The sequence below is a fragment of the Rhagoletis pomonella genome, unplaced genomic scaffold (genome assembly GCF_013731165.1).
Source record: "Rhagoletis pomonella isolate Grant_MI unplaced genomic scaffold, Rhpom_1.0 Rhpom_scaffold_00008, whole genome shotgun sequence".
NCBI classification, from domain to species: Eukaryota; Metazoa; Arthropoda; class Insecta; order Diptera; family Tephritidae; genus Rhagoletis; species Rhagoletis pomonella.
In genome coordinates this window covers 28,798,711-28,824,882 of record NW_023458562.1, presented here as the reverse complement: position 1 = coordinate 28,824,882, position 26,172 = coordinate 28,798,711, and the positions used below count along the sequence as shown (strand labels likewise).

Genomic DNA, 26,172 nt, shown 5'->3' with positions numbered 1-26,172 from the left:
AGTAAATAGTATTTCTGCGCTTGAGTTGCTCTGTTGTCTCAAGTGCGGCTATGTCTACCACGTGTAGGATTTTTCGACTCTTCCGTTTTTGTGCTTCTATTGAAGGTCCTTACGTGTTTTTCTTTTTGTCTCGACCGCATTCTTGCTTAAGTTATTTACTTCCGTTAAGCGATATGTTGAAACCTTAAACTATTTTACGAGCATCATGATTTGGTTGGCTTTTTTGGTTGCAGCTTTTCCCTTCTGTAAGTTTATATAGGCACATTTCCTTTTTAATGTATAACTCTACGGAACTGCTAACCGTCACAGACAACTTACGTATCCTTGCAAGCAGTCAGCGTCTGTGCAATATGAAGACAGTTTTGGTGTCTATAATCTGATGAACTTTCTGGTATCACGGCAAAGAATTGGGTACCGGACTGCGGGCATGTCGTCCCCTTTCGTTGATTTTAATGGGGCATTCTTCTCTGGTAGATGGAGCTTCATGATCTGCACTTTTCAAAATGGTTCGGTGTCAAAAAGCCAGAGTTATTGGATTTGACCATAGCAGCTTCCCTGAGTCATCCTAATACTCTCGACGATCGGTACATCGCACTTGGTTGGTCGCTGTAGAGAAGATTTTATCTTGGTCCTACCGTAAGTCATCAAGCAGTCTGTGTGTCCAGCCGCCGTAATCTCAAAAGACCTGGTACGCTGTGAGTTGAACTTACTACTCGAAGACGCAGGGAAGTCGGTGCTTGTGCTGCAGCTTTCTTCCAAGTCCATTTCGGACTTAAGAAAAGATCGGAGTGTGATAGCTCATATTGACGCCAAGGCAGTTCTATCTGTCGGCTTCGTTTGAGGCGCGCTTTTCTATGACTGATCCTTCGAATGGCGAATGAACTACTAGTGATGCCATCTTTGGGATAGCCATGCGTAACTGATCCGAATAAACTCCACCACCGACTCTTTTGTTGAGCTTCGGTCCGTCCGTGAAAGTCTGGTTTGATGCTCTTTTTCTGACTGTGTACATTGACCAATCCTGCCTTGAGGGAAGGTCATGAACCTGGTCTTGGAAGTGCAGCTGGGTGGGATGTAGTCGATTGTAGGAAATTTAATAAGGTCGTTCAAAATTTTACAGTGACCGATAAGTGAACGCGCCTAAATTTTTGTCGCGTTAAGCGTATTGGGGTTATTGCATATACATAGATCCGTGAGGAGAAATGTTAGTAGCTTGTTGGTGGCTGTTGTCGCCGTGGCTCCTGTTATCAGTAGAGCAGCCAGTTGTTGAACTTTGTTTTTTTTTCTTAGCGTTAACCTTTTTATTATTGAGGGAATCCCACCAAACTACTACCCGGACCCCAGTTTTTTCCAATAACCCTGGTACAGCAGTGTACGTCAGTTGCAGCATTGCGAACCCTTTCATCGATGTTATCTAGGTCGCCAATTTAATTTCCTTTCTAGGTTAATAAGAAAATGTAGCGGGGTTGTAGATAATCGTACAATAAAAGGTCAAATTTGGAAATTTAGCATATAAATTTATTCAGTGACTTCATAAGCACACATTTTTGTGGTATTCACAACCCTACATTGACTTAAAATTCATACTTAAATATAAATAACTGCTGGAAACGCAGTTTCCTGAAACTAAATGCATAAATGACTAATACGATTTTTAAATCGACTTCAATATATCTATCAATAGACTAAATTTATATATATATATATATTATGCTAGAATTTTCCGTGAAAATTTCTGTAACTAAATTATCTACAAACTACATACTTATCTAATTTTGTCTATCCCCAACGTTACAGCAATTTAAACTTGCAACACAACGACAAAATGAATTTCACAAAGTAGAAACCATTTACCTTCAAGGCCATTCATCCTAAATTTTACTCGTTTGCCAGCCTGTCATCATCATTCATCATACTCGCCTAGTAACTAAGTAGTTTTGCTACTTTTTTGGCATCAACATTGAAAAGTGTTAACTTAAATATTTGTGCTGCTGAAAATCGCTGTAATTTATATTTGCTGCATCACTGCCCGCCGCCCATACCCCTTTCCACTGATGCTCGCACATATTCACTTCGCCAACAGCAGCATCAACTCTTATTCGCTAAATCCTTCGAATCCTTTTGACTGCAAGTGTAAAACGATATCATGCCGCTGCCACTGCCCCTGCCCCTGCCCCTGCCTCCGCTAGCTGGCTGACGAAGCTCAGCCACTGGCTGTTGCCGCTGCTCTGTGCGCGCATCAAAAGCAAATCTCTACCAAAAACTTTCTGGACATTGTTGCGCTGCAAGAAGACAGCAGCTGTGTCTACAAGCAGACAACCTTGTCGTTGCCACCCACATGGCGCTCAAGTCAGAGCCAAAACCAGCAGCTGCTCTTTCGCTAATGCAGCTGCGCCTACGCTTTCTTTGTTCTGGTCGAATGAATTGTACGCGCCTTTGTTGTTCCAATTTGTCTTTTTATTGTTTTTGTTGTTTGCGCATTCGCTACTGTTGATATGCTTGTCGACGCTGCCGTCGCCGCTTTTGTATGCCTTCTTTTCCTCAAGGTATTGCCGTCATAGCCTCGAGTACCATTAATTTTCTTGACAGCTGGCAACAGCGGCAGCGTGCCGGCCGCTGATGATATTGTTGCTGTGCCGCTTGGGAATGTCAAAGCTGATGGTGGTTCGGCATCGCGGCCGTAGGGTGGCGCATCATTTGTTTCTAAAAAGAATTTACCGCGCAATCTAAAAAGGGAAGAGAGGAAAGGAGAGAAGCAGCATTAAATGTATTAGTAGTGTCTTAAACAGAAGAAGTGTGTTAAGAAACGGAGGGGGGGCTTGGCAAATTAGGAGGATGGGTAAGCAAGGTATGAAATGAATAAAGGAAAGTAAATTTGACATGGGAATTCTTCGTGCGAACAAAGCAGTGATTTGGCAGGCAACTGAAGGCGCCTTAGGTGAAATGACGGCTGACAGGACTTAAGAATGAAAACAGGCAATACGAAGGCATGAGAAACGGAAACGGACAAGCGGTCTGAGAAGCAAATTATTATTTAAGAAAAGTAATTTTCAACTTTAAAAACAGAGCTAAGGCGGTACCTACAATTTACGGCAAATATTAAGTTTTTTTGAGAAGCCTTTTTCAAGGTGGAAATGCACTACGGTAGCTTGCTTGCCATTGCCTGTCGAAAGCCCCCGCTGTTAGAAAAAACTTTTTCCAATTTAAATGTGACCCAGACCAAGAATCAAACTTAGGTGCTACGGAGTGGTAGGCCGCACCTCAAACCACTCAGCCAGACCGGCCGGCTGTTTTCACCTTATAAACTCCCACATGAATTTCTCACCGACCTATGATCTGCTGCTATTCCCATAAATGCGCGTCCATTGCCATCCTTGCAGCTGGTGAATTGCTTCGATGGCTCACAGATGTCCACCGGAAAGCCATATGGCCGATTTATAGACTCCACAAAGTACTCCCATGCGCGCTGATGGCTGCAACCAACTTCAAAAACGAGAAAGAGCATACGTTTGAATTGGAAAAAAAAAGAATAGCAAATAGCAACCGCTTACTTAGTATGCCCAACCAGCGATTGTTAGCTATTTCTTGCCTAGCACAGCCTGGTTGTAATGGACGTCCGCCATTTGGATAGAAATCTGCATGACCCATTGCATCCGGATTGCCGAGTATACCGCCATCGGTGTGTATAATGTCGACAAAGCGCGCATCTGTGTGAGTCAAATGACGATTACCGCTATCCGATTCGAAGAGTGGAAGTGGCGGGTCGAGACCTGAAATGGTTAAATCTTATTATTTAATTTTATTGTTATACGTTTCTTATCACTATTTATCATCCCTTTCCTCTAATTTTATAGAAAGAATATATTCGAAATCAAAGGCAAATTGTCCTTCTTATCTTCCAAAGACCAGAATATAATTATGCCTCTAATAATGTGTCGTCAGAGTATGATATTATCGAAACCCCTGTGTGTGGTTGCGGAAGTTTCTATGTAGATCTATAAGTTAAACAGTTGTTGTGAGACGACACCACCGCATGTGAGACCTGCTTAATCTTTTTGGGTTCAAGGTTTTATCTCGGAAGTTTGCAGATGATCGCCGACCACTCAGATATGAATGTAATAGGCCTTCCTTAGTTTTAATCCTTGTGGAAGTTTGGATTTCTCATTGTCCTTTAATAGCATGGAGTTACAAAGAATGTCTAAGGCTTTTGAGAATTCCAACGCTATTAGGACAGTTCTTTCTGAGGGGCGGTTTTGGCAATGAAACTCCTGAGCAGATTCAAGGGCGTAGTCAGATAGGGACAGGAAGCAGCTTACCCCACCCCTACGGATTACATAAGGAAGTCCAATTACAAAAAAAAAAAATTTGAATAAATAAAAAGTTCAAAATTGTGTGCGTAGTCAAGTTTGTGACTATGCCTCTGTATCTCAGCTAGTGAATGAATGTGGGAGAGAGCTGGCCTATATTTCTGATCAATACGAAATTACCCTAATATGGGTCCCGGGACATAAGGGCATCTATGGAAAAGAGGCAGCGGACGAACTAGCAATGAGCGGCTCCGCACTGGATGTGTCCCACGCGGTGGACATCGGCGCCTCGTTCAGGGAGATTAAGACAAAAATTACCAAAATTTATCATTCGAAGGCCAGGCAGAGTAGGAACTGCACAGGATCCTACAGGATTGCCCTGCAGTTCTGGGTATCCTACGACTCAATCAAAATCAAAGCTCTCTTAGGAATGAGCAAAACAATGTCTCCAAACTTACTGCAGTGCGCACAGGGCACTGACTCGTTGGGGTACATGCCGAAAGGATAGGACTGCCCTTCAATTGGTTCTGTCGCAGCTGCGATGACCCGGGCTCAAACGAGACAGTCAAACACTTGCTCTGCGAGTGTCCAGTCCTCGCAAGGATGAGGCTAAAGCCACTCGGCGAACCATTCCTGCAAAATATTTCAGAGTGCAGCTGCCTCTCTTTTTATCACGTACTCAAATTTATTAAAGCCGCCAAATGGCTGTCGGTTGCACGAGTTGCGGAATCAAAATGGCAAACTTGATAGTTGCTTGTCATCAGGGTGACAACCCACCAACCAATCAACCAACCATGCTCTCTGTTTATCTACGTTGATACGTTGGAGCAAGCGCAGCGTTCCTCCTCATCAAACCTGCCACCTGTGTCCCTTTTCTTGTTTCTTCTTCTTCTTCTTTTCTTATCTTCTTCTTTTCTTATTTGCCTGTCAGCATCTAAATATATTCCCATTCACGACCTTCCGCCTCTCTTTCTTTTTTTCTAAAAATGGGAACCTCTTTCTTTCCTTTTCGCGCGTCAGAATTGGCCGCAGGCTGCCTTTGAATGATCCGTATTTCTCTGTAGCTGATGCACGTCACTTTTTGTCGTACCAGCTGTTCCTGTATGGTTGATACTAGCCAACCACAGTGGTACGAAGATATTGGGGGATCAATCCCCACTGCTCATTTATATCCGGTCGGTGAAAAGATTTTTTTTTTAACACGATTCAGAGTCACTTGCGAAAGTTCTTGGGTATCGTTTGTGACTGTAGGTTTTCACGCCTATCACAACGTTGTCAGTTTTGTTTTTCGTCTTTGATCAGGATACACCCAAATGGTTGTATGGATGTTTCGATGCTGCTGAATGGTACTACTAAATAACTATCATATTCCGTTCCGCGACGTAGTCGAGAAGCCTCTCTAGGTTGTTGGAGGTGTTGTCCTAAAAACTGAAGTTTCCAATTGTTGGACCAAACATGTTTGGCTTTCAATTGGAATTGTGGAACCTACATTCCACGTAGTGATGTCAGACTGGTATTTCGCAAAGCAAATCAGGGTCCGAACATTCCAATCACATATCCGTTGAGCGTAGTTCTTGTTTCGTGTGGTGGGTCGTCAAAGTTTGAGGGCAATTAACCGATGTCCCTTACCCAGTGCCCAACCTATTGGTGCGGAGTTTTTGAAGATGCTCATTTATGTAGGAGTGCAGCGAGCCGCTTGCACCAAGACAAAACACACACGCTTGTAGCCAAATCTAAAGCAGAACAGATTCTGCTGACTTTAGTGAGCCATTAAGCCGAATATTTAAGTCGAAGTGGACCTAACGAAGTCTCCTCTCTTTCTTCCGTGAACCAAGGCTTCAGACGACTTGGTTACCGCATCTCGCGCATGGTTGCTCACATTGCCCAGAGTGGGCGAACGGAGACGCAAAAGTCGTGATTCAGTTTAGTGGTGTCACTTTAAATGCTTAATCAGAAGAATGACAATAAAGAGAGGAGAGACTTTCTGGAATAACGAATGAATGGGAAATAATTAAAGAGTTTGCTGAAATTCCGAGGTGTTTGTTACTAGCATCAAAATGATTGAATAAAAAAATGTAAAAAAAATGATGTTGGTTTATTAACCTTTTCCCCCTACAACAATAGATCCTAGCTACGTCCTTGATTGCATTCTTTAAAGTTTCCTGGCCATGACCAGATTAATATTAGACCTTTTTGATCAAACCCCTTTGGATGAGTATTTTTGTTTTGTTTTTTTTTTTTTTTGGGAGTCGAAGATATCTTGGGCATTCAGGGTTGGGGTCTCTCTTGCACTGATGTTCAGTATTTGTTTTTCTACCACACTCAGCGTTTAACAAGTCAATTATATAAGTATGCAGTAGTGGCTCGGCTTTTATGTTTCGTAAAAAAATCAAAGCGATACTTGCATCTGTTACTTGTGACTCGTAAGAAAAGAATTTAGTTTTGCTGCAAGTTTACTTTTTTCATTTCATTTTAGCAGGCAACTTTTGATAGTATCCACTTCGCAAGTAAATTTGTTTGTCCACTAAAAGTTGTTGAAAATGTTATGTTTGTTCCCAGTGATCGACACGTTTTATTGTTTAGTTTTTGTCTATGCCGACTTTGCACAATCCATTAAAGTAACAACATTTACTAAGCAATAAAAAAAGTCCAAAAATTCAAAGGCATCTCAAACACACTTTTTGGTAGTGGTCTTTTTTCTTTTACCTACATTTCGTTTACTTACAATGCATTGCATTGTGATGCCGTCTAATTGTAGTGCCAATATATGCTGCGAACTATGTAAACATATATATATATGCAAATTTTCGTATTTGCAAGTTGTTGTAAAGTTGTGTTTGACAAGTGCACTTCAAATTTGTTTATGCATAAGTATGTAAGCTTTGTAAACAATAGCAGTAAAATTCTTAAAAAATGTTCGCAAGTAATATTTTTTGCCACACAGACCTTAGGTAGGCAAATAAAAAAAATTTGGGCTAAAGGCTTAGTACTAAAAGTACATTCAAAATTTGAATATAAAATTAATATGCAAGTTTTTTTTATAATACCTGTACAACTGTTATACGATTAATGTACTTAAATCCTTAAATTTTTGCCAAATTTCGATAAATTTGTCGCCACTATTTGCATGAGTCTTCAAGCCTTCGAGTCATGCTCTTAACATCTTTACTCACCAGTTATCCTTGGTAGTACCACGCCCCATTCCAACAGCTGCTTGCCCACGAAACCCGCCACTTCGGCGCCCAAACTGAAGCCAATCACATGAATGAGCCGCGTTTGATAGCCGCTCGCAACAAGGAAACGCAAAAAACGCGCCATGAAACGCGCTGCCACCGGCAAATTTTCAACAGCATTTGTGTACCAAGGCAGCGCTGTCATGGGACTCCAATCGACGAGGATGACATTGTAATTGCCCGCTTTCAGAAAGGCTGTAAGGCAAATGGCGAAAAAAATCGAATTACATCGGAGTGAGGCAGCAAGGAAATGAGGTTTAAGGTATTAAAAAAAAGCGAGCGATTTGGTGTGGGTGAATCAAAGAGTAGCGGAGCCTGAGGATAGCAGTGCACGGTAAATTAACGCCAAAGTGTAAAATCCTAAAACCAGTTGAAAGCAGCGCTTCAGATTCGAAGAAGCGATGTAAAAGCATTTGCCTTTGGCGTCCAACTTTTCAACATTCGCAGCCATCATTCACCGCGCTAGCGCTCTAGACTTCATTACAACACCACCGAAAAGCCATTTATGTTGGAATTTCATTTCACAACATTTCGAATTTTGATTTTCATTTATTGATTGCAATTCAATTTCAATGCGATTTTAATTTGACAACGAGGACGGAAGTAATCGCCGTTTGCTGAAATGTCATCGTTTGCGCCAGGGCCGCGTCTAAAGCTTGGCCAATTACTCAACGTGGATGGTTGCCGGGCAATGCTATAATTTTGCGCTTCAGCTCTCCACATCACCACTTCTCTTCGCAGTCACTTCAACACTCGCATCGCTTGCACACTCACCATCCTTTAGTTGTTGACTGCTCTGATTGTCACCGGTGGCCGATTCGGAAAAGCCATGCAAATAGAAAGCCAAGGGTTGTTGCAAATCGAAATTGCTTTTAGCCAGCCGGCGCTCATCGCCCAGATTGAGATTTTGTGGGTTTTGTGAATTTTTGCTGGAAGAAAAATTGCAAGAGATAAATGGTAGTTGTAATAGGGAAATACTTATTTACATAAATATTTAGCTAATGGTCGAAACGGAATGGAAAAAAGCTAATAATTTTCAGTGTGACAGCTAATTTGCTGTATTAGTGGGACTAATAGTGGGATTTTGGAATTCGTCGTCGTTGTGCTTAAAATTATGCAACGCTTTCAACAAAACATAACCCATCTGCTATAACCGAAAAATGGCTCGTTTCATACTTCCACCTTTCACATTTGCGTTGCCCACTTTAAGGCGCTTTGAATTTTATTTTAAATAGTTTTTATTTAATTTTTTTTAAATTCTAAACAAATCTATTACAGTCGTGCAATGCTGAAAAACTGCACCTAATTTTCGTCCCTAAAATCAGAGGTGCTTCAAAATATGCTACTTTAAAAAGTAAGAGATGCTATGTGAAGTCAGCCGATTAAGGCGATATTGTCGGTTTTTATTCACCTCAACGATTCATTTAAAGAATTTTGTGCGACGAAAGTTTACCTTATTATTTAGGACAGTTTTAATAAAAATACTAATCCTGTGAAGAAAAGTTAATGTACTAGCATCTTGTGAAATTTTCTTAGTGACTGAACTAAAATAATTTTTGAAAATTTCGATTTGAAGAAAATGCATATAATATGTGTATTTAAGGTTCCCTCGAATTAAGATTTCATTATATGTATTCACATCGATTCCTAACCGCCAAAAGGACGTAAGTGCCATTTTTTCGAAATTTTATTTTTGAAGCAGAAATACATCTTGATGCTCTACGAGTACTTCTGCATCAAAAATAAAATTTCGGAAAAAAGTTCGCTTATGTCCTTTTGGCGTTCCACAATGTTTTTTATGTTCATAATTAAGCTTCAATACATGTATTTATGTTTGTGAGGACACTAAATGCCACCTCCGTTGCCCTAGTTACTTAATACTTACTTCGTGTAGAGCAGGAATTTAATATCTTCTCGTTCGCGTATCGCACAGCAATTGGAGCAGACACCACGCGGCGCAGGACTATAGAATATTGGTGAGCCAGCTGTGAAATAAAAGTAAAAGGAGAACTATCATATTAACTACATACATATAAGCATAAACATATTGAAGAAATGTAAATTGAAGAAAAAGACTTAAGTTGAACGATATCGAAGTAGCACAGATAAATGAAATAGGGGAATAAGTGTAGGAAGTTGACTGAACAGCAGACAAATTTTGTAAAAAAGTATACCTCAACTATGCGCATAAATACTTGTTTATGATTATGTGTGTATGTTTTACAAGGATGTAGGCGTATAAATATTTACTTTTTTTACACTGCTGCGCTGCTTTGTCTGGCCTGAACTGCAGTCGGCGCCAAAAATAAAAATGTAGGAGCACAGACACAGTTGCACCGCCGTTGGCGTAAAAAATACATACATACATATATGTATGTACATATGTGCATAAATATACATTTTACGTGGAATTTTCACTTTGATATCTATATACTTACATACACTCACCAGAATATGTTTCCGTACAGTGTTTTTTTTTTTTAATATTTGCAATGTTTTTCGTAATAAATTGTTTTCGTTAATTTTTAATAGAAACATAGTTCATTCTGCATCAAATGGCATGCAAATTACTGAATCAAAGTTTTTACAAAATTTAGGAAAAAATTATTTTTGAGTATGTAGTTTTGTAGCTCACTCAATTTCAGTATAATAAAGTGTAAGTTTTAAGTTACTATAATCTACCGTTAATTTTTGAGAATTTTTTTACTAACGCTCTTCGCTATTTTTCCCCATATATACTGGTTACATACATTCTGGAAACATATTCTGGTTAGTGTATGTATTTAGTGATGCACTGCGGCTGGCTAGTAGTTTAGTTTTGTGTTTGATTAGCAAAAGCAAAACAAAACACAAATCTTGAGAAATAAAAAACGACGAATTAGTATTAAGCCTAGAACCAGAGGTATTACTAAGCGTCTCAAATGAATGGAATTTATTTAAAAGTAGTGCGTGGATGTTACAAGAAGTACTTGCACAGCTGCGGACATGAAGACTCTGCACTCTTCTGTCTGGAGTGCAAAGGTGAGGAAGACGGTTTTACAGTAAACGTTATAATTAAATACCAAAGTGGCAAGACCAGATGTATCCCTTTAAAATATACATAGGTAGTGACATACTAACCTAAAAGCAATCCTGTAAAGTAATATGAGAAAAAATTGCTAAGATGAATCAACAGTTGAATCGTAAAAGCTCAGTTCATGCTTATCACGGGTGCAGTACCCTCCACCTCGACCAGGGTTCGCGAAAGCGTGCTCATTCTCTTCCCCATATATACGGACCTTTAGTTCAAAAACTGACATTACCACACAAATTCTCACGAGGCCTGAACGGGGAGAAGACACTTCTTGAAAGGCTTACCTTAACTTTACTGCCATATACACGGACGACTCCAAGCAGGAGCAGATGATAGGATATGAGCGTAGGTATACTCGCAGGAAATTTCTTTTAAATCTTGCACTTAGTTGGTGGTAATGACCTTCTTTTGCAAGCTGAGTTAGTAGTTATTAAGAATGTCAGGCTAAAATTGTTAGGAACCTAAAACCTGCCTACTTAACTTCATCTAACTAAAATAGAGGTCGAACATAGACATTTTTTTTTAGCAAACTGACTACTGAGTACACCACAAGCGTAATTTGCAATATACAAGGCGGATGAATTGGCCAGAACTGGCACGTCCCTCTCTGCCATGAAGGGGGTATGTAGCTTTCATCTTGCAAAGCATGACTTAAATCCTACTTTGTCGAGCTGGCGAATAGAAGATGCATTACTGAACAAAAAGGTAAAACGTCAAACCCGGCTCTGGCTTGCAAAGATAGTTGCAACACCTTCAATCTCCACGAATGCCCTCAGCTCAGGATGGTTATTGAATTCATAACTGGTCAGAGATTATTGGAAACACACGCTTGGTAAATGCTACAAATTTCTAACAAACGACTTTTCGAGATGAAGAGGAAATCGAAAGCGCCGGGCACTTTCTCTGCCACTGGTATTGGCGGGACTCAGACTATGCTAGCTTAATAAACACTTTTTCTATCTGCTATTTTTATCGCCTCATAAATTAACGCTTTATAAATTTTGATCGACATGGAGCTTAATCAGTATCATAACAGAAACTGGACGAAGAGAGGCACTACAAATGAATCTACTAATAAGCTGCTTTCCTTTAACCGAAATCACGCATTTTCGTTTTTTTTTCTCTTTCAAATTTTACTCATACCTAGCGATGAACACATACTAATGTAGCATTTTAATTCCTTCACTACATTTTAATTAAATTAATGCTCGCTAGCGCTACAAGTAATGCAATACTAACAAATCGTGCTTTCTTACGAAAAGCAAACTTTAGTAAGAAACCATAAAAAGTAATAGGCGCAAAGTACAGAAAGTAAATGATCTGCTCAAAAATTTTTTCACGGATTTCAGTTTAACAACGAACCTTAGAACAGTAATTGAATTAAATTTATTTTTGTGACTTTCCTTAATTAAATATTGTCAGTGTCGCGAAGAGGTTAATGTTTGTTGCATATTATTTTCCAATGGCTTTGTATAGTGTTTTTATTTTGATTTATTTTTGAAATTATTTACCTAAAAGTAGTATTTTATGAAGTTAAGTTATGTATTAGGGTGGTCCTTTAAATATTAACTTCATGGGGCACATTTTTTTATTCATAGTACAAATTAAAGACGTACATCACAATAAAAAAAATAAAAAAAATTCGGATCGCTATCAAGTTTTGAAAAAATTCAATTTTTTACATTGCAAAATTACAAAATTTTGCCTTTGGCCGATCACCTATAATTCAGCGAGTTCATTAAGTTTCAAGAATTAAGGTTCAAGAATTTGTCGAATTTTTGCGATTTAAAAAAAAATATATTTTTTCAAACCCGGTGGCGATCCCGAAAAATTATTTTTAAATTTCGCAATTCCCGTGGATGTCTTTATTTTGTACATAAAAGCACAAGGTAAAATAATTTAGATGTTAATATTTTTTAAGGACCACCCTAATGTGACCACTATTTAACTATATTCAAAAACAGATATATTTTACCTATCCGGAATTTCGCATTAAGAACGAAGTATTCTTTCACTCACATTTGTTTCTAACATTGATTGTTTATATATTTTTTCTTTCTTTTAAAACTTTTCAAATTTGTTTTCTTTTACCCCCTTAATTGTTTTGGCTTTTGTTTACATGCATTTTCTTTGAATTTTTTCTTTTACCACTTACTTCGCTTCAATGCAAATTTGTTAAAATTTAACAAGCTCGCAGTGGAAGGCCGCTGCACCGGCCCAAGCTAAAGAGCGAAGCTGATGACTTTGCGCGCTTAACTTAATCGCTGCCATGAACTTGAATTGTAAGCTTGCGAGCAAGTTCAAACAGCAATCAGCTACGGTATTTGAGTCAATGCGGCATTTTTTAGCGTAAATTTGTATTTTATGGTTTTCTTGCATTTGCGTGTTTTTTTTTGCAAACACATGCCTATAAATAAAGCATAAAAACAAATACGGAGACAATATAGCAATATCACGAATAGATAAAAAAAATTGCTTTTATAGACAACATCAATTCGAAATAAAATAAATATTGGCACCACGACAGCTACTTAAGCTTGAAATATTAGTTAGACATTTTTTGCATTTCGCGGTTATTTCTGTTTTTTTTTTTTGTATTCAAACTGTCTTTCTTTGTTTTTGTATATCTATATGCGGATGAACTTTTCACATATCTTTTTTTATCAGTTAAGTGTGATACTAACGACCTTGTCAATGCCAGCCACTTGCGCTCAGCTTCAGCGTTCGCAATAATAGCAGCATTTCTTTCGTATCAAAGTCTGCATATGCATATTTTTTTTATGTATTTTTTTTATCGCCACTGGCAAATTTGCCTAAGCAGTTATCGCTACTATAAAAAAATTTCTCTAACTAACTACCAAGCAACGAATATTTTTAATTAAAAATATTCGCAGGTATGGATTTATATTTGATTACGCCCGTATTATTTATTGTTAAACAATGTTAGATTCATTAAGCGCAGTTCGTGCTGGTTATCTTCAACAAATAAGTTTTCAGTATTAAGCAGAGAAGAAGAGCGTACGAATACGACTACGAATCTAACTACGAGTGGGACAAAGTGCAAATTTAAAGTTGTTAAGAACTCGCGTTGATTTTTTTATTTTTTATTTTTCTGACGGCGCTAAGCACTTTCTTCAAAGGTGGACTATGTAACTCAATACCTACCTTTTCTTACCCATTTAAATGAATTAATTTTTTAAATACATAGGTGACAACCCGTTTGGTTTAGTAGCCGTAGTATTTCATTTATTTACCAACTTAATTGGAAAAAATAATTAAATCATGTGGCAACCCTCACCAAAAATATTTTCGACAGTAAACTTTCCTAAAACACTTTAGTTTGACACCCCTTTTGCAATATTTAATTTATATTGCCAATTATATTAAATTAAAATTTTCAAAAAGGTAGCAACCTTCCACAAAAATATTTTCGGGTGTTAGTCTTTTTTTTTGACAGCCGCATTGCAATATTTACTTTATCTTATCAATTTACTTAAACTGCAATTTTCCTACAGGTGGCAATTCTGATTTTTTTTCTTTATTTTAAGTTAGATTACCAATAATACAGCGGTTAAAATTGCATTCAATTACAATTATTAGTTTTTGAGTGGGTCGCGTTCTAACATACAGACAGACAGATAGATAAAAGTTCTAAAAATTCTTGATTTGGCTTCTGTTGCTCTAATAAAGACCCCCATATCATATCTAATCACGAAAATTCTTGGGAAACTTAATTTATTTTTTGTTTTCTTTACTACTAGTACCAGGTTGACCGAGCTTTGCCCGGTGTGCATATACTTTTTAAAGTTTTCAAGATTTGGATAGCTTTAAAAAAATATTTTGGAAGTAAACAAAAAAAATAGGATTTCGATATCTATTAAGTAAAATTCTTACTCTAAAATTTAGGTGGCATCCCTTTCCGAAGTACGAAGGAGTTAATGGTACATACAATATATGTACTGTTTATACATAAAAAAATATGTTGAATGAAATTAACAAAATAAAAATTTGTATTACATAGAAGCGTGGCAACCCTGAGGAAAATATTTTCTGACCAATGTTCTCAACAATACCTTTCATTTGATATCCATATTGCGATGTTTTAGATAAATTGTGTAGAATCGAAAATAAGTGGCAACCTTACACTATTATCCTAGGATATAATATTTTGTATATAGGGAAAGCATTGTTTAAGAACCTTCTCTTGGTAACCATGAATAGTACTATTTTACCTTTTTTTTCTAAACAAAAAATTTAATAAATATGCTATTCAAAATAGGTGGCAACCCTATTAAAAATATTTTTGAATTAGGGATCTTTAAAATACCTTCCATTTGATACCCATACTATGATGTTTTATTAATTTGTAACTAATTTTGAATAGGTGGCAACCTTATACGAGTCTTCTCGGAGATAATACCTATTCAGATAACCTTAAAATCCAAAATATTATCTGTGTACAAAATTTCATCAAAATCGTTAGAGGCGTTTCCAAGAACCCTATGGATATGTATGTATATATATATACAAGAATCGCTCATTTAGTGTAATAAAATATTTTATTTTCTTTGATTTCTTTTATTGTCCGGGCATTTTTATGGGTTTTTTTAATATTTTCAAATTTACGGCCTACTATGTATAAAAAAATCGCCATAATAGGAATAAAAAAAAATAAAAAAATTAATTTTAACCAAATTTTTGTTTTTATATTTAGTACGAATATTTAGTAATAAACCAAAAAGCACGAATAGTACAAGTAAGCAGCTTCGTGAATACCGCCAACTAACTAAATTCATACATATGTATGTACAATGTACAATACAGATTTTTTCCACACCATAAGTAAACGCTGTTTGCGTGAGTAATTAGCTACTTTTCGCTAAACAATTATGATATTTATTTATTTTTTCATTTTATTCGTTTGGTCTAATGCGTAAAACCTTAGTTCTTCATTTCAGTATCATTGCTAGTACATACATATTTATGTATGTATTGGATTTTAAATGAAAACTGAATAACATTTAAAAGCCACTACAACAAATACAAAGAGGAACATTGTATTTGTTGTAGTGGCTTTTAAATGTTATTCACTTTTCATTTAAATCTTACTTTTTTTAATTACAAATCCATTTTATATTTTATGAGTTTTTCTGTTGAGATTCTTTGTTTCTTGCCTCCGACAAGGTGTGATTTTTACTACTGTTTTGCTAATCATTTATGACCATCTTTAGTCACGGTTAAGTGCACTTAGTCACATTTCCGAATGAATGATTGAATGGTTCTTGGTTTTATGACAAGTGGAATTAAAACGGTTTCTGTGTCAATGTTAATAGATCTAATAAGTGTAAAGTATACTATTTTATTTTAAGTAACTTTTGACAATCAATCATAAGCAATCATATAGAGCAGGATTAACTTGTGATTCATACATTGTGAGCAAATAACTAAAGACACAAATATAATGAAAAAATAAGTTAAAATGTGAAGGGCCAGAACTATTTATTCCAGGGGGTAAGCATACTAGTATAAAGTTCTAAAATCCAATCACTAAACAAATAGGCCTTGAGCTGTATAGGCACTGTAACTTAATTACCTTTTAGCTTATATTATTTGACAGAATAAGATTGAAAAGTATCCAGCTTTTCGAACTACATATCAAACCATTTTGGGCTTCCAAAGGCTACTCGAAAAGGAGGTCTTGGAATTCAAATCATTTACAGTCAGTAAAAAACTAACTCATCTCAGGCGAGTATTTAGCTCTAAGTATCCAACTTTTTCATATTATTGAAGAGGTGGAATATATAGTAGGGCTTATTGATGACTCCAAGCTAGCCAGCTCGAAATCTACGAAAATGCCATTATTAAATTCGAATAGCTACGAATGTAACACATCGCTACGGTGATCATACGTCCTGTTTTTTGCAGGGCTGTACTGTTATTCAAAGGTCTAAGATCTGCCCTGCATAGTTTGTTTTTTCAAAACAGAAAGACCAGAAAATGTACAGATTTTTCCCAAGTGCCCTGTCTTTGTGCCGCAGTTTATTGGAAAAAATTAACGGCGGCAACCCTTTACTGATCTAAATATAAGCAGTGTCGATAACTGAATGATAACTCCATGATGGTGAGGGAGATTTTGAAGCTTCAACCAGTCAGTGCGTTCTAAATTTTGTGCGGCCACAGACCATGGATCATGTGTAATTGAAGACCAGCATCAAAAATATCAGTAACACTGCTCTACAAATTTTGTGGTGTTCGCGTGAACCTATGAAAAAAATGTTTTTCAAGCTAATTTGGATTCGCTGAACACGAAAACAATAGCCAATTTTCTTTTCAAAGAAGCGTTTTCGAAATTGTTTGGGAAAATGTGCTTTTTGTACCTACTTTTCGGAGCTTTCGTCAATATCTCATGAAAAAATTATCCACGTACATATATAAAGGTATTGATGTCATTCATACAAAAAGATATGACTTTTAGTGAAAGTTTTTAGTGTTACAAGCGACCAAAGTCGAAAAATGTGAAAATTTCAATCATTTTTGAAAATTACACAGTTTCAATTGACTCCTTTTTTCATTATGTTTAAATTGCTATATAAAAGATAAATCATTAAAGTAAATTTTTGGCATAAGATAATGAAAATATTATGGGAAAGGTAGAAGTTATGGAGCACAAGCTATAAAAATTATACTACGCGTTTGTCGAAAAAATCTGTATTATTTTCGAATTCAGTAACCGAAAGTTTATCTAGATAATTGCCTTTAACAGAGGTTTATTTTTCGTGTAAACCAGTGTAATTATAAAAAATTTGTTATACATCATTTTATAAATATTATTTTTTATACTACGCGAGTATGTGTAGGTATATTTTTTTTAATTGTCCTGCATTTTCAATTCATATTTATGGCCAACATACATATCGCACACCTAGAGATGGCAAAATAAATTTAAAAAAAAAAATTAATTATTTAATCATATGATTAATCACAAGGCAAAAAAATTATTCCAATTAACTGCAATTATTGATAAATAATCGATTAATGGATTTTTCTAAGGCGCAGTCAGTATTCACAAAAACACTTTTCCATAAAAAATATCGAATTCTCTTGTACTTACATTTTCTCGAGGAAGTTAACCGGATTTTCTTCAAAGATTTTAATTTTTTTTTTTTTTTTTTTTTTTTATTGAGCCACGATTGCTTATTAGGAAAAATTGAAAACGCAACAAAGTCTAAGCGGTAGATGTTATAGCACTATTTCAGAGATCTAGAAAAAAGAAGTCTGATGAGGAGATGTAGTGATCTCCGAAATAGTACTATAACTTCTACCGCTTAGACTTTGTTGCTTTTTCAATTTTTCCTAATAAACAATCGTGGTACAAAGCTCAATAAAAATATTAAAAATAAAATGTTAACAAGCCACAATAACATTGACAAATTTTTTTTTTTTTTGATTGTCAGTCACAGAACTTTTGCCATTATTTCTAACAATATATGTATTTCAAATTACCAACTACAGGTTTGGTTCACTTTATTTGCATATGTAAATGTGTATGGAGCAAATTCTAGAACTTTAGAATTTTTATTTTTTATATTTTCGAGTTACATACAAATTGTAAAATATTAGCTAAAACAGAATAAAAAAATTGTATTGGATTGTGAACATTCTCTTTGAATTTTGGCCCTCCATTTTTCACTATAAGTATTTACACAAAAGATTGCTAAAAAAAATCGATTTTTCATCCACCTACTTCGCTAACTATTAATTTGCGCAACACGTTTTAATATTTGTCTATTTTCGGTTTCGGATTTCCGTATTGGCCGATATTAGGTTTAGTTCTTGTTACACAAGATTTATTCTTAAAATTAGCAGCAAATCTTTAATATTTAACAGTTGTGAGAAGTTCTTACCGATTAGTAGTGAGAATATTCCACATAATGTTGAAGTAGCAGGAAGCATTCTCGTTCCTAGCGAAGGTCGAATTCAGCGCTAAGAATTTTGTGTACTCTTTTCTACTATTTTTTTTTTAGTAGCCACTAATCGTTTTTTCTATTTTAGCAAACAATAGCTAATCGTTGATCAGTTTAGGTTTCTATCGACGTGAAGTGATAAAAATTAGCATACGAAAAAAGCTCACAAAATAGCGTATAGTAACAATTGGCCCCCTGTCGTACTACGTAGGTAAGCACTCAGCGGGAGAAGTGCGATTTCATTTAAAGTTGTACGTAGTTAATTTATTATTATTTTTATGTCAGCACCAACACTTCTTAATGTAGTCAATAGAAAATTTTAAAAGTATTGCTAAAGCAAATCTAGTGTTTAATCGTTAAAAAAAAATAAAAATTTTAAATTTTTGTTGATTTAGCAATAATTTTAGCTTCTTCAATTATAAATTTTTTTCAAATACAAAAAAGTTAATAAACAAATTTAATATAGCTTTTTTTGTCGGATGAAATACTTTGAATTTTATTTTATTTACCGACTTCAAAAAAGGAGGAGTTTATCAATTCGTCGGAATATATTAATTTTTTTTTATGCATGTTACCGCACAACTTTGGACCACGTTAACCGATTTATATAATACTCTTTTTAAAGGAAAGGTGGTACCTCAGAGGTGGTCCTATAATAATTCGGTTTAGATGAGATCATGAAGAAATTAACGGTACTCTAAAATTTTTGTATGATAATTAAAGTCGAATTTGTTTCTTGCTCAAAAATTACTTGTTCAATTCGCTTCAACATGCCTTCGTTCGAGAAGTTTTTAAACATTAATGCACATTAAAAATATTAAATTAATTTTTAGGGAATTGCTTTTGATTCGCTTTATTTTTCACTTGTCACTTATAATTATAATAAAAAGGTTAAACACAATTTGTTTAACAATTTAAAAAAAAAATTGTTTAACGCTGTATTAAGTTTATTTTCCAATAATTTTAATTGATTTTAAGTGATTTAGTTCAGGTATTTATTTTTTTTGGAATGTTTTTTTTACATATCTATTAAAAAAATTAAAAATTATAAAAAAGTGCAAATTTTTTATTAATGTTTAAGGAATTGATTTTAAATCGATTTATTTTTCACTCGTCATTTTTTATTAAAATTTAATCACAAACTTTTTTTTAAACTACTTTTTACATTTATTTTTAATTTTGTATTAAAGGTATTTAAATTTTAGTTCATATAGGTATTAAGGTTATGAAATTTTTTACCAATAACAATGTAATTAAATCTACACTAAAAAAATGTCACTTTTGATTTTGTACAACTTAAATTTATTAAAAAGATATTTTTTATGATTTACTTTATTTTGTATTTTTATTGAGCATATTTAGTTATTTTATATTTCTGAATATTTGCAGAAGATTAAACTGGGAAATAAAGAACCGAACTGGTACCCATTGATTTTCATAAACAGAATATTTTAAATAAAAATTTTTAAAATTAATTTTTAATCCACCTCTTTACTTAGCATTCAATTCAAAATTTTTTGAATGTTTTAACACGCTTTTTTACGCTTAATTTTGATACTTATATTTTCTTATAACTTCAACATTTTATTTATTACATTTCTTTAAAAATCACTTTTCTTATTAAAAAATTTGTTTGTCCTATCTATTCCGTCTGCTACGCTGCGTCGCGCGCTTGTTATGCAACCAATTCCGTGCGAGTAAAAATCAACACTAAAATTACGCTAAGCGAAGATGTACTATGCGAAGCTATACTTTAGACTAGCAAAATGCGCAAAAAAAAATAAATAAAAAAATGCTTAAATAAAATTAATGAAGAACAAAACAGCAAATACAAAGAGCGCGAGAACTTTGTTACTAATCAGCTGTTTTTACGAGTATATTTGCCTCATAGCACATTTGGCTGCTCATAAATCAAGTGAAGTTGTCGACTTACATATAAAAAAAATAACAAAGCTGAAAAAATAGCAAATAAAATCAATGAAAAGCAAAATAAAAGCAAAAGTAAAGTGTCTCGCTCCAAACAAAAGACTTAAGCAGCCAACTTGCGTTTGTTATACTTACTTTGTGTCGCTCTATCAAAGCAAACTGAGCGGACGACGGCTGCTTAGTGACGTCATAGTATGTCGCGAAAAAACGGAAGCGAAGCAATAGCCGGTTGCTGTTTGCATTGTTGTTGTTATATTTATCAGCGCTTAACGCTTATTTCTAAACATAGCTGGTCGATACGCGGCAAACGCAACGTGCTGAGGAGGCTGCGTCGTTAAGCCCAAGCGTTGTTGGTTCTTTTTGCTTTTTTTTGCCTTTTTATGTAAATTTCGTGTTTACAACAATAATGGCTTGTTTACATTGTAGGTTTGGCACTTGTAATTGTTTATGTATTATGATTGCAAATTTGCTAAGCTCTTAGGAAAAAAAAATTTAAAATATCTGCCCTCACGAAATGTTAAAAACTATTTGTTTTGTCAAATGTTTAGTTAAAATTTTAGGTTAAAAAATATTTTTACTATTAAAAATCACTTGAGAAACTAACTTTAAAATTTTTGCTTGAATAATTTACATATTTTAATTTTGTAGTAGGTTTAATTGTACATCGTTTGATACCTCTACTTAAAATAGTACCTAATTTATGTATATTTATATACATATGTACTCGTATGTAGTTGGACACGCTAATGAATTTGAAATAAAATTTTGCATACAAAATTCATTTGTGTAATATTTATTGCTTAGATATCTGGCAACCTTATTCTTAAATGTTGGCATTTAATGTTTCTCAAGTAGCTAATACTCGATTGCTTTAAGTAAAACTTTTTATAGTTCGTAGGAGGGTAGTAATCCTTCTACACCCAATTTTTTCATTAAGATGGCCTCGAGTGTATTTTATTAATTTGGGTTTTGATTTTGGCTACCGTATTACAGGTGACAACTATGTTCCTAAATTTTGGCATACAGTTTGCCTCATGTAGCTTTAATTTAATATCCACACTCGATTACTTTATTTCAAAATTTCTATAGTTCATAGGTAGGTGGTAACCCTTTTAAACAACATTTTTCATTAAGATGGCCTCAAGTACATTTTACTAATTTTTGTTTTAGTTTAGTTACTGAAATTATTTATATAATTAATTATTGTGTTGATAATAATTCGAAAATTGAAATAAACTTTATATAAACAAAGCTTTAACACAAAAATTATATGGCAACCCTATCTAACAATATTTCGGGGGTGAAGTACTTTTCGCTTGTCCTAAATATTTCAAAATCTACAAATATTCTTATAACATATTTTTTATAACTAAAAAATATAGAAAAAGGTTTTTTCTTCACAGCGGTCGTCCCTCGGCAGGCAATGGCAAACCTCCGAGTGTATTTCTGCCATGAAAAACGGCTTCTCATAAAAAAAACAATCGCCGTTCGGAGTCGGCGTAAAACTGTAGGTCCCTCCGCTTTGTGTGACAACATCAAGGCCCACACCACAAATCGGAGGAGAAGCTCGGCCAAACACTAACATATGTGTAAGCGCCAATCTATTATTATTATTATTATTATTCTTCATACAAGTGGCAACCTTAGGCATACATTTTTTCTGCCGCTTACGGAGTTCTTTATCTCATTAGTTTACTCCTTGACAAGCTCTGTAAGCATTTCTAATTGATTTTTTTGATTGATTGTCGTTCCGAGTCGCGCGTGTCGCCAATAATCGCACTCGGTTTCATCCGCCTAGTAAGCTGTTATTTTATAGGCTTGCGGCGCCGAGTAGCTACATTTACTATTCAATTGACAACGTCGTTTGCGCACTTTTTGGGCTACATGTACCACCACTTTAGATTTTTTTCATTGTGCACCGATAAGCTTGTTTGCCCATAGCACGCTTACGTGGGAAAATAAGTTTCCGTGTTCGCTGCCAATCCCTTTTGCAATTATTTATGATATCAAAATGATCAGAAAGCGTTTTTTGAATCGATAATTTTGACACAACACATTCTGTGATTAGCATGCGGGGCACGTCTACATTTATATGCGTTTGATATCAGTTCCTGAATAAGCGTATTTCCTAGACTAGTTGCCAAGTATGGAGAACGAATAAGGTGCGTAGTAAGAACGCAATTTTTATTTGAATAATTTTTATTGCACTTTATTTTGTTCTAAATACAACTGTAGTCGAAAAAATACTGCGATGATGCTCCTAGCGCTATTTCGATTCAATTATGGAAGGTTTGCCAAGTAAATTGAATTAAAGATTGTATGGTTAATCCTGGTAAGGTAAGCAAATCCACGGGTACTCGACATACCTTACTTAGGCCGGTTATTTGGTTCCGTTTAGATATCCCTCCTTTCCACACCTTTCCTAATTCATGCAAGTCTTCTATACATTCTGTACCCATAACTTCCGGGGTGCTCTCCATGAAGACGACTAAGCTTTCAGCTCCTTCGTCGATGCAACTTCTGTAAATGTCGTCAAGTGTGACCCAGAGTTTTTCTGTGTTCCTCCCGATATCGATGTTCACTGTTAAAAAGGGCCTAAGCAACCTAAGCAAATTTATTCTGATGAGCATGGGGCTTTTTTGTTACTGTCTTACGTTTAATTCTGAGCACGCGAGTTTTACTTTACAGGAGCTCTGAAGAAATTTCCATCTTGTACTCACGTCTTTAAGAGATGACTATCTTCTAATTAGATTTAAGTGATTCTCATCCTCATCCTGACAACTTCTGCATAGTGAGCTTGTTGGTATGCGGCATCGATGAGGCCGCCAGTATGCACCCTTACTGCAGATTTTTTTAATATTAATAGTTTCTCAGTACGACTCTTATTGAGTCTCGGCCACACGGATCTTGAGATCTCACAGTCGTCAAGATTGATCCATAGGTCATCAGTTGCGGCTGTGGTGTGTTCTTCAACCCCCTTAGCAGTAAAGAAATCGGTGACAGTAGGAAGTTTTTCCGCTAGGCGCCTAGCCATCTCATCGGCTACTTCGTTCCTTTCTATATTGCTATGTCTAAAAGTCGAATTCTGACTAACGCTACGCTAAATTTTAATCGCCAAGATTCTCTATATAATAAGCAGTGGGACCTTAAAGTACACTGCATTTATAAATAACAGCTGCAATGTGTAATCAGGAAAATCTGGCAGTATTAGCGGCATGTAACTAGATGCTGCGTATTGTTATACGCGCCTGTTATTCTTTTGAAGATTTTTGGCGATCAAAATTAGCGATAGCAGATATTGGAATCCGCCTGCAGGAACCCAACAGAGGGAGGTTTTGTCGTGACTCAGTGAAGCCAACGTTGCGCAACATTTCTGACTTTCGACTGTACTACCTTGGAGCATAATGTTTTCAATGCCGTCTGGCTGTCAACGAACATAGAGACGTTCCCTGACAGAGAGTTGATACCCCCTATGAGACAAGCCGCCTTCTCTATGGCAAAAATCTCCATCGGAAAGACACTACAGTTATCAGGCAGGCGATATGATTGCCTTAATTCAAGGCTCTTTGGAGTAAAGACTAGGTATGGATGGAAATACCACCGGTTACCGACAGCAGACCACCTTCCCAATCGAATCCTATCGGGTTGGTAAATGTATGGGAATCTAAAAACTAAAATCCCAGGACGACGTGAGGTAATCAGTTTCGACATTTAAGTCGGCCTTGATTCCATTACTCCGTTCACTTGTAATTACCTTCAAGACCACTGCGTGCCCGAAATTGGTCTGCTTCCACAATTTTGAATCCCTCAGTGTAAGTGCCCCTTTTGCTATTTGTATGGTATACTTCCTATGGCGCCTAATAAACCGAGGCTTTCGAGTCTCTGTACCCTTGCAATTATTCTTTGATTTCTACTTTTATCCAGTGCTTTCCACCAGACCAACGCTCCATTCGTTAACATTGGTCAGATGGCAGTGGTGTACATAACGTGAATGATATGCAGTTTTTTCCCGAAAGCCCTTTTATAGGGCTAGTCCTTTCTTTGCTCTTTCCTGAGTACTTCGCCTCGGAGGAAGGGTTAGGACTACATAGTTACGTCTTGTTAAGAGAAATTCCGGAATTTTTGTTTTCTTTGTTAACAAGACAAGTTCGGTTTTAGAAGGGTTGACTCCTAGCCTATTTTGCTTTGCCCATTTTGAAACACTACCCAGTGCCGATTAGATCAGCTCATTAATTGTCGCCAAGAATTTGACAGAAATTAGTATAGGCAAGTCATCAGCGTAGGCAACTATTCACTGAGTTGATCGATAATATTTTCCCAATTATTTGTGACTGTAGAGCTTTTGTGAGTTTTGGTAGTTTTAGCAAACTGCTTTTAAAACCAGTACTCTATCAAGAGGGTTCTAAAGGGACCACAATAACTGACGAAGGCCGGGGCTTGAGGTATATGTGACAAAACTTTCCAGCCAAGCTCGATTGCATTTCGTTTCACCAACTATAATCACGGAAACTTCTAATTTCTGTATAATCCAAATATCTAGCTTTTATGGCGCTCTTCTGGATATGAAGAAGGCTTACCTCAATCATTGCATTCCTCTGTTAGCATTGGTGTTTGTCGCAAGATGTTAACCGCTGTACTCAGCCTTCCTCATTAAGGTATCACACATTTCAGGTACGGACTCTCAAGTATTTAATAGTCTTTGCAACATCGGTACGGAGGATCTCATCACAGTGGACAATTCTTAGGACAAAACATAGCCCATACCAATTAATTTCTTATAGCTTTATCTACTGGATAACAGACGTTGAAGTTCCTTTAGTCTAGACCGAGCTTTGTCTTCGCCCACATTGATCTTTAACTGTTACCCAAGTAATACGTCTCCAAACGAAATAATCAAAAAGACAAAGTTAACGAATATAGTTCATAGTGGAAATACAGCAGCCACAAAGCCGCAAAGGAGTGTAAAATATATTAACTTAATATGCTATTAGCCAAAAGGTAACAAACAAAAATTGCGAAAAGGGCAACAAAACAAAATGGAAGTGAACCACGCAAAAAAACACGATTTACACCGTTAATCCGGAAGTGTATTTAGAGGTTACGTGGAAAAAAATTTGCTATAGGCCGCGTGAAACGGTAAACACAAAAGCAAATCAGCAACGCATACATAAAAAAAAAACATGCATAATCGTAAAAGGTGAATCGAAAACGAAAACTTACGCGCCAAATGCCAAAAAAAAGCAAAAACAAAATTGGCAGCAAACCGAAATTTATGCGCCGCCATGGTACAGTTAAGCCATGCTGCCGCATGTAGTCTCTGCAGTTGTTTATGTTTACAAAGCCAAGAGTAGATGTAGTAGGCAAATAAAAAATGCAAAAATAACAAAAAAAGCGTACCAAAATTCTACGCGACAACAACAATGAAAATAACCATAGTTTTAGATGAAAATTTATTGGCATGGAGGAGGAGTACAACGCAGGACTGTATTGGCAGCGCAGTTGTAAGCTTTAAGCGCCAACCGAAGCGAAAAATTTAAGCGAACAATAAGTGCAAAAAGTTGGCGCGCTAGTAGCGTCCGAAAGTGTACAACCAAAAAAAGCAAAAATATGACGGTAGTAAGTTGTTGTTTTGTTTTTAATTTATTTTAGTTTAATAGCTTATCGAATTG

At 35.9% G+C, this 26,172-nt stretch overlaps 2 protein-coding genes across 6 annotated transcripts in view; one reads left to right on the top strand and one right to left on the bottom strand.

The window, feature by feature from the left end:
• The window catches only part of LOC118744588 (integrator complex subunit 6 homolog), a 147,220-nt gene that overhangs the window by 74,235 nt on the left and 46,813 nt on the right, over positions 1 to 26,172 (top strand). The window lies entirely within an intron of this gene.
• LOC118744589 (pancreatic lipase-related protein 2) lies at positions 1,954 to 20,302 on the bottom strand. Its single transcript, XM_036477717.1, has 8 exons — positions 20,173 to 20,302; positions 18,518 to 18,699; positions 9,426 to 9,525; positions 8,315 to 8,469; positions 7,481 to 7,735; positions 3,552 to 3,770; positions 3,330 to 3,483; positions 1,954 to 2,726 (listed from the first exon to the last, which is right to left on the bottom strand). Exons 2-8 carry the CDS (start codon positions 18,564 to 18,566, stop codon positions 2,396 to 2,398), a joined length of 1,263 nt encoding a protein of 420 aa, XP_036333610.1. The 5' UTR covers positions 18,567 to 18,699; positions 20,173 to 20,302; the 3' UTR covers positions 1,954 to 2,395.

Coding starts and splice junctions, on each gene's coding strand:
- LOC118744589 (XM_036477717.1), bottom strand. CDS start 18,566: ATGCTTCCTGCTACTTCAACATTATGTGGAATATTCTCACTACTAATC. Junction 3,771..7,480: donor GGTACTACCAAGGATAACTG/GTGAGTAAAGAT, acceptor TAACCATTTCAG/GTCTCGACCCGCCACTTCCA. Junction 2,727..3,329: donor GGAATAGCAGCAGATCATAG/GTCGGTGAGAAA, acceptor TTCCCTTTTTAG/ATTGCGCGGTAAATTCTTTT.